General features: G+C 40.1%; 1 protein-coding gene across 1 annotated transcript; it reads right to left on the reverse strand.

Moving 5' to 3' along the window:
* Window positions 1–995: 995 nt before the first annotated feature.
* LOC115820252 (protein NLRC3-like) lies at window positions 996–2,264 on the reverse strand (the record flags this gene model as incomplete). The annotated part of the gene is made up of 1 exon (XM_030783748.1): window positions 996–2,264. A coding segment is annotated over exon 1 (1,269 nt), but the record flags the coding sequence as incomplete, so codon positions are not given.
* Window positions 2,265–9,993: the final 7,729 nt, after the last annotated feature.

Raw genomic sequence — 9,993 nt, forward strand, 5'->3', positions numbered from 1 at the left:
TCTTTTCAGTTCCTGACTATTACTGACCTCAGTATCTCCAGTTGACAGTGTGGATTCTTCAGTCCAACACAGAGAAACTTCACTCCTGAATCCTGAAGGTCATTGTTACTCAGGTCCAGTTCTCTCAGAAGACAGTTTACTGACTGTAGAACTGAGGCTACAGCTTCACAGGACTGTTCAGTGAGTTTACAACCAGCAAGTCTGGACAGAGAGAGAGAGAGAGAGAGAGAGAAAGAGAGACAGACAGACAGACAGAAAGAGAGAGAGAGAGATATAGCCACAAAAGCTTAAAATATATTTGAATTTCTTATCTTAATCTTCACTTACAGACTATGATTTCGATCTTGTTCGAAGTCAGTGACTGCTTGTCAGCTACAAACTGAACACTGGAATGAAACATGAAACACTGGAATGAAACTGTTTTACACCCAGCTTTGACAAACAAGGTTCCTTTACTATTTCCAAATGCTTAATAAATTTCAATAAGTTTAAATCTGTAATTATTTTAAATAAATGTAACTATTTCTTTGCAAACAGGCTTCCAGACATGTTCTGGGCCATGAACAAGGCCTGGTTCTGAAATCTGGCCCATTTGAATGTGTGGTTGAAAAGCCCTGGCCTATGTACTGTGGTATCAGAACTGCTGAAACTGAGGAGACTAAAAATAATGATAAAAACAGAGATAATAATGTATAATACACAACCTGCAAATTTTATATGTACAGATGTTTTACCGCCCATTATTCATATATTGTATTGTCATGTATGTAAGTTTACCTGCATGAATCTATTTTCTCTTGTAATGTTTATGGAATATAATATTTCATGATTAATCTAATAATTTCAAAACTGAACAAACTGAGAATATTTACAAAAACAGCCACCCGTACCTTGGAACATGGCCAAGATCAGCCAAACTTCATTTTCCTTCCAAATAATGCAACTTTAAGTGTGTAACTTTACAAATGAGTGAAACTGAAAACTCACAGAGCTTTTCTGCAGCACCTCACAGCTGGGAGCAGTCTCCTACGACCCTTATCTGATGTCTTGTATTTTTTCAGGTCAAACTCATCCAGCACCTCCTCTGACATCAAAAACATGTAGGCCAGTGCTGTGCAGTGTGCAAGTGAGAGTTTAGTGCTATAGTTTTCAGACTTGACAAAAGCTTGAATTTCTTCGTGGAGAGAGTGATCATTCATTTCAGTCAGGCAGTGCAGTAGATTGATCCATCTCTCAGGCAGGACACCATCTTTATTCAAATCTTTGATATAATGGTTTATTTCCTTGATGCTCTTTTGATTGTTCTGTGTGTGTGTCAGCAGGCCTTGTAGGAGTTTCTGGTTGGACTCCAGTGAGATGCCATGAAGGAAGCGGACAAACAGATCGAGACGTCCATCCTTACTCTCCAAAGATTTATCCACAGCTTTCTTCAGTAACACATCCAAGGGATCAAATTCTCTCACTACCCACATGAAATGCTTAACTGCCTCGATGTTCTTGTTTACATAGCAGTAAAACACATAGAGAGCAGCAAAGAACTCTTGAACACTCAGATGCACAAAGCAGTAGACCTTCTTCTGACGAAGCACAGATTCCTCCTTGAAGATCTCAGTACAAATCCCAGAGTACACTGTGGCCTCACTCACATCAATGCCACATTCTCTCAGATCCTCCTCATAAAACATGATATTGCCCCTCAGCAACTGATTAAAAGCCAGCTTTGCAAGTTTCAGAGAGATCTCCTTGCTTGATTCCAGAAGAAGCTTTGAGTCTGTCTCAACTATCTCCTCATATTTCTGCTTCTTCACTTTAGTCTGAATGAGCAGGAAGTGTGTGTACATCTCAGTCAGAGTTTTAGGGATCTCTTTTACATTGTCTCGACGCAGCATTTCCTGAAGCACAGTGGCTGACATCCAACAGAACACTGGGATGTGACACATGATGTGGAGACTCACTGATGTCTTGATGTGTGAGATGATTCTGTTGGCTTGACTCTCATCACTGACTCTTTTTCTGAAGTATTCCTCTTTCTGTGAATCATTGAATCCTTGGACTTCTGTCACACGACTGATGAAGTGAGAGGGGATCTGACTGGCTGCTGCTGGTCTGGAGGTTATCCAGATGAGTGCAGAGGGAAGAAGATTTCCTTGTATGAGGTTTGATATCAGCATATTCACTGATGATGTTTTGGTCACATCAAACAGCCTCTCAGAAAAATTGAACTGAAGTCGACTCTCATCAAAACCATCAAAGATGAACAGCATTTTACAGTCATTATATTTCTTTGGATCCAAGTCTTTCAGCTCTGGGTGAAACTCTAGCAGGAGGCCATGAAGACTGAACTGATCATCTTTAATCAAGTTCAGTTCTCTAAAAGGAACAACCAACATGAAATTAATGTCCTGATTGGTCCTTCCTTCTGCCCAGTCTAGAATGAACTTCTGCACAGAGACTGTTTTTCCAATTCCAGCAATGCCCTTGGTAAGTACAGTTCTGATTTCTTGCTTTTTTCTGTCCCTTCCAGGTTCCTCACTAGACAAGGCGTTTTTCTCCTCTTTAGTTTGGTTGGTTGACAAGGGTTTGAAGATGTCATTGCAGCTGATTGGTTTGTTTTGAGAAACCCATTTCCTGGATGCTGTTTCAATCTGTAAAACCTCATGTTTCTTATTCACTCCTTCACTCTCTCCCTCTGTGATGTGGAGCTCTGTGTAAATGCTGTTGAGGAGGGTTTGGTTTTCTTTCAGTGCAACACCTTCATATAAACACTCATACTTATTTTTCAGGATGGTTTTATGACCCACAACGATTCTCAGCAGGACATCATCTGACACAGATGTGTTGTGTTGGACATTTTGGCAACACCCAGACTGATCCTCAATTAGATCTGTCTCCACACTGCAGAGAGAGAGAACAGAGGGGAATGGGAGAGTTTCACGAATAGAAACTAAACAGGACAAACAAACTGTATGAACATGTCTCTGTTTTCATGTCACACTGATATCATACAATATAACATTTATAAAGGAAACTAATGACACTTAATAATGGATATATGTTAGTGGTTATGAATAGTTGGGCTGATCAGACAGGACTCGCTCCCTTTGACTTTCTTTAAACATGACTAATGTACTGTCACTTTACACTCTGTCTGTTTTTACACTGATCCATTTAAAATAAAATGTGTTGTGTTTAGTTCTCTATTGGGCACTTTAGTCTGTGTTCAGCTGATATATTTAAACTGAACGGTGTTGTGTTTGATGATGGATGATGAGGCAGTTTTCTGACACATAACTTCAGACATAAATGATTCACTGATCATTGTTAATGCCTGTTTAAATGATAAGTCACCCAAATAATTGTTATTTAAATCTTTCTCTACAGTTTTTATGGTTGTCCTTGCAATGTGAACTGTGTCCTTGTTGGATGATGGTGTGTACTGAGGTCTGGGAGAATTGAGCCGGTAAGTCAGTGTATAACATACAGCATATCATATGTCATAAACACTGGTCAATGTGACAGAGTGACAATAAGGAATCATCTGCTGAAAAATGAATTGAAAATTCCTGTTTGGTGACCATTTCATTTAATCATGTCAATGTTTGGTTTCATAACAGCCAAGAACTACAACATATGAACAGCATTTTGTTTGTGTTTTACTTTCACTCTCTTTGGTTCAAAATATCTCAATGAAAATATCCACACATCTCACTGTAACCTGTGTGATCTCTCTTTAGCTGTGTTTATACACACCGACATTATCAGTATGAATATTATACACAGTGTTATCAATTTATATTATGCATATAGTTAATACAGTATAAATACAGTCACTCACTGTGACTCAGAGGGGACGGGTTCTCCTTTGAAGGCTGGAGGGAGAGGCAGGGATCTGTCACTCTTCATAGACACACAGCTGGGTACTGGAGATCCTGGTCTCTGTGTCCTGTAGTCAACAGGATCCTCCTCCTCACACTGTCCAGACTGACTCATTCTACAGACAGTGTTCTTCTCCTCTCTGTCCCCACAGTCAATCCTTTTAGTTTTCTCCATTCTCACAATGTCCACTGAGACTTGTTCAGACAGTGCAACTGTTCTAGTCCTGTGGACACACACACACAGAGTCATAAACAGGAGTGTGTGTGTGGAGACCAAATATACAGTGTGTGGCGGCCATGTTGATTTGTTTGTTTCTGTTCAGATTCACTCCTATCTGTCTTAAAAACTAAACTTCCCAATAAACTCCTCATCTGTCAGGCATAACAGTTACTCTCTTCATGTTACTGATACAAAGTAAGTGTGTGTGTGTGTGTGTGTGTGTGTGTATGTTTAATTAACAATATATAATTTATAACATAACATTTCATCCTCAAGAGGGAATTTTAGTTGAACTCATGAAAGTTCAGGGCAACATAATGCCTTTTTTAAATGCAACATAAACAAAGCCAAACAGACCAGTGGAGTGTGACAGAAAAGTGTTACATGACTCTGTGAATTAATTCAGTAATGAGTTTCATGTTAGGGGTGTGATCACCTCAAATGCCATCATATTCGGTCAAGAACACCTCACTGGGGCTAATGTGACGATGTCACAGACTTAATGCGTATGCTTCTTAGTGACAATAGTAGAAGAATAGTTTTTAAAATAGCTTATTATATTTTTTACAAAAGAATACTTCCTCTGACTTCTAGAGATTTCTTTGTGGTTGATATGTTGCTTCCTAACCGCAAATTCGTCAAATTAATCAAATAATCCAAGTAACACATGAAATCTACTCCTTGTTACCCAATGAATGGCCGAGAAATAAGCTACTTTCTTAAACTCAAATAAAATCGCTTTAACGGCCGGTTTGTGGACAAGAAGGGCACAAAAACATTGTTATTTTATAACAATTAGCTTACTTTACTACTTTAAGCGATTAAGTGTATTCGATTCAAAGCATATTCCTACAGTCCGCATTTCATCAGTTGACCATTCACAGTAAGTAACGATTTAGTAGATCATGCTGATATCATTGTTTTAGGAACAAAGCAAATCATTACAATCATCTACATGTAATACAACAATTTTTAAACACTTACCACAGTACTTCATAGCGTTGCACTAAATAAATCTTATTTCACTAACTGTCGGTTGAAAATGGCGCTGGGAACAGAGCAACGTGTACTTTCTCGAGGGTGCTTCCTCACCAGACCTTTTGGTGCGGACTGGAGCCCGCTTGAGTCGTTAGTTCGGTCCGTTTCGATACGAAAGCTGTTTTCCCTAAATTAGGTGCGCACCAGGGGACCGTGCCGAATCCTCCAGAAAACGGGGATCAGGGGCACGGTTCACCTGAACTCAAGCGCGGTTCGCATTTGGTGTGAAAGCTATCCATTCTAAAAGAAGGAAGTAACGCTGCTCATGCAGCTTCCCTCAATGTTCGCTCACTTTGAGGGCATGAGTGTACCGTAAATTCTCAAATATAAAACCGTGTTCCAAATAATGGGCAAATTATAGCCAGGGGTGCCACCTGTTTTGGCAAATAAAAGCTGGTTCCAAATACAGACCGGTTTAAAAATATATATATAAAGGCTCAGATGATAGACTCATCATATTTTCACAGCATTATTTACATTAGTAAACAGCATACGGAAATTATGCTTATCACTCCGTTGCTATTAGTTTCACTTTGTAACAGAAATACCATACCTATAGTGTTCTAACTCACATGGATTGTGGTCACTGTTACCCCTTTTCCACTGCTCCGGTGCCGGTGCCTAATCGAGCACCGGGGACGCGCTTTTCCACTGACAAACTACTGGTGCCGGTGCCGAAAAGCTAGCACCGGCATGGCACCACAGAATTGCTGGTCCTAAAAGTTGGGAGCGCTGACGTCAGAGGCTATGCAAATGAAACCACGCGAGAACCAATCAGTTCAGCGTTTGACGTGTTTGCTACGTGACTGTGGACTGTGCGTGTCAATGCCCTTTTATTAGTACTCTGGGGAAACAAATGCCAAAACTCTCTCCTTCCTATTTCTTATGCGTGATTTCATTATTTCTGTGAGTTATTTCATATAAAAGCACGTCTTAACGGTACTTGGAAAAAGGTCACGGCAGGGAAAAAAGGCTGATTTTAGATGGCAAAATGCCACAAACTGCCTGTAGTAGACCTATCATTTTTGTTCTTTAAATACAGTACAGTATATGCTATATTCGAGTAAAAGGCCCAGGTATACCCTTAAATCCTTGGTTAAATTAGAAAATAAACATTACTATAATATAACAAAATACACTACTAAAAAAAAAGGACAAATCATAAATAATTGCTTGTCTCTAAGAATAGCCTGTCTCAAATAAAGGCCTGGTTCTGTCTTCAGTTTAGGTAGCTTAAATAAAGGTACCGGCCACTATTTGAGAATTTACGGTGTGCTCTGCAAGCAAAGCTGCAAATTCATATCGCTTTGTCTCTGTAAAAACCTCTTTCTCTTAATCTTAAACTGTTAAATGTACTGATTTGTTTATTATAATTAGTAGTAGTAGTAGTAGTAGTAGTAGTAGTATTGCTGTTGTTGACAATAAGAATAATTTTGTTCATACCACATGGATGAGAAAGAGAGCGATTGCCTTAACTGGTGGAAGATGAAGTATGAAACTATCACCAGACTGAAATGGGATGGGACTACTATAAAAGGGATTCTTCTTCTTCTTCTTCTTCTTCTTCTTCTTCTTCTTCTTCTTCTTCTTCTATGATGGAAAAGTTTGCTACTGAATGCCCTTGTTTTGTATATTATATGTGGACAGATTACCGAAAATGAGGGAGTGTTTTTGTGCACTACATACTGGTCCCACTGATATTCCCAAAACCCACCTTTAAGGGGTGCTATACCTGGTTATGGTCAGGATTTTCAATAGGGAAACACCTGTAAACACCTGTAGATTTTCATGAACGGTATAACATAACCAATATAACATAATAGTCTATACTGGAACTGACTTCATTACTTAAACACATCAGTTACATATATTGCGTGATTTGTTGTTTACATTGATAAATCTGTTGTTCCTTCAGACATCAGCTAAATTGTACAGTTAAAATCTACTATGTGACCATAACAGTAACACATGAAAACTACACTATCAGAAACCATTTAAAGGTGAATGTATTCACTTTCACATGAAAGCAGAAATCTAGCAGCTCCAGCTGAAAACTTTTAATTTAGCATTCAAGTTGAAGCTTACAAACATTTCAGTTTCATACCTCTTAGCATCACTGCATAAGACAAAAAGATGCTCCTATAACAAATTAGTCTGACATTAAAACAAATTCACAAAGAAACGCTCAGAGAAAAATGATCGAAATACGGAGTCAAATATGTTTACTACAAACCCCAAAAGATGTGTAAATAAATTAGATATCACCCTTTGGTAGGAGTACATTTCCCATTGTAAATAATAATTCAGAGACAACTGGCCAGCATTTACTGTGTATTGTATCTGCCTGAGCTCCATACAGAATGACCAAGCAGAGGAGAAGAGGAGACAACCTGGGCCAAAGCAAGACTGGCTGTGAATGATAAAATCTTCACATGAATGATAAAATCTTACACCACATCCCCTGTGGGTGCACACGGCATTACAAACGTATGTTTGAACGTAGTTTCCCAAAAATACAACCTGTTTTCTTTTCCCAGTGCAGTGCTGACACAGAGCTGGTCTGACCACGCTGCAGTAGGGACTGTGAAACTGTTGTTCAGTTACAGCGTCTCAGCTTGTGTAATGACTCCTCTCCCATGACCCTGGGCCCACGGTGATTTCACTGCTCAGTATACAACATATTTTCATGTCAAACTCTCTTATTTCCTCTCAGCTACGGGGAGGAATTTGGCATATTTTGAGTGATTTGAGGCTCATTTATTTTGCTTTGGCTTAAGTGAAGGGGTTGATTGGGGTTTGAGTGGACTCAGTTTTAAGATTTTGGGGAAAGCTGATGTTGTAGAAGGTGTATCACTGTAACTAAAATGACTTCACATTGACATAGATGTTGTTGTTCCTATTTTCAGGCTGATGAATTGTCTGAATGGAAAGGAAAAGACACACGTCCAGTGAAACAATGTTCTGTCACTGAAATGTTTGACCTGATGCTGATATCGTCACATGACTGAGACTGATGAATCTGAATAATGGTATTAATGGAATTTGGAATGCCATTAGGTATCACACACTGCCAATTATATGATCAACACAAGCATTTAAAAACGGTCACACTCTCATTGATATCCATATTTTAACCTTGATGTCAAAATAAAGTTCCAACCAAACAGAGAAACCTGTACTTTCATTCCTACAGTATTACTATATTTCTAACCTTGAGTTTGCTGGATCCTCTTGTTTATATAAACAGCAGCTCCAGTGATCAAAACCAGCACAACCAGTGTGGAGACAATTAATAATCCAACAATCATCTCTGTGACAGATGCATTCAAACACATAGCTCTGAGGTAGATTTAACTTTTACTCATTTAGATTTAAAAAAATGGAAATTTGCTTTTAGATCATTTGAAATATGAAATATGGTAAATCTGATTCAAAATTAGTGAAATGACATCTGACTTAGAAAACATTTTGTCTATATGACACTAAACGGCTTTGCTACATTAATGAAAATAATTCAAGGCAATATCCATCCATCCATCCATCCATTTTCTCCCGCTTATCCGGGACCGGGTCACAGTGGCAGCAGGCTGAGGAGGGTCGCCCAGACATCCCTTTCCCTACATCCACCAGCTCCTCCTGGGGGATCCCAAGGCGTTCCCAGGCCAGCCGAGATATATAATTCTCCTAACGTATCCTGGGTCTTCCCTGGGGTCTCCTCCCAGATGGTCGTGCCCAGAACACCTCCATAGGGAGCCGCCCAGGAGGCATCCTGACTAGGTGCCCGAACTACCTCAACTGGCTCCTTTCAATGTGGAGGAGCAGCGGCTCTACTCCAAGCTCCTCCCGGGTGTTTGAGCTCCTCACCCTATCCCTAAGGGTGCGCCCAGCCACCCTGCGGAGGAAGCTCATTTCCGCCGCTTGTATCCACGATCTCATACTTTCGGTCACTACCCAGAGCTCGTGACCATAGGTGAGGGTTGGAACAAAGATCGACTGGTAAATTGAGAGCCTTGCCCTCTGACTCAACTCCTTCTTTACCACGACGGTCTGGTACAACAACCGCATGACTGCTGCCGCCCTGATCCGCTCCATTTTACCTTCACTCGTGAACAAGACCCCGAGATATTTGAACTCCTCCACTTGAGGCAGAAACTCAGTCCCAACTTGGAGGGGGAAAGCCACCTTTTTCCAGCATAGGACCATGGCCATGGACTTGGAGGTGCTGATCCTCATCCCGACCGCTTCACACTCGGCTGCAAACCGCTCCAATGCGTGCTGGGGGTCACAGTTTGACAGAATCTACATTGTTCTTCCTGGGTCCGAGGTTCGACAATCGGCCGCAGTCTCCTTTCCAGTACCCTGCAGAAGGCTTTCCCAGGGAGGCTGAGTAGTGTGATACCCCGATAACTGGAGCACACTCTCCGGTCCCCTTTTTTAAAAACGGGGACCACCACCCCCTTCTGCCACTCCACAGGCACTGTCCCTGACTCCCATGCAACATTGAAGATGCATGTCAGCTTCAAGGGAATAGGTCCAATTAATTCCTTTTGATAAAAGAAATATACAGCAGCATTTTTAATTGGATACATTGGGTTTATTCTCTTTTATTATTATTATTATTAGTAGTAGTAGTAGTAGTAGTAGTAGTAGTAGTAGTAGTAGTAGTAATAGTGTTAAGAGATGTATACCAGAACATTTACCTACCTTGATATTCTGTCTGAAAATAAAGAACAGAAACACACTGAGTCATTAGATATTTTGATAAAAAAAATGTTAAGGTAATATTCCTCTGGTAATATTATTTTGAAGTTTCACTCTCTACCTCCCAATTGGCTGATATAGCTGACTGACATCTTGACT

The sequence above is a fragment of the Chanos chanos genome, chromosome 9, assembly GCF_902362185.1.
Source record: "Chanos chanos chromosome 9, fChaCha1.1, whole genome shotgun sequence".
NCBI classification, from domain to species: Eukaryota; Metazoa; Chordata; class Actinopteri; order Gonorynchiformes; family Chanidae; genus Chanos; species Chanos chanos.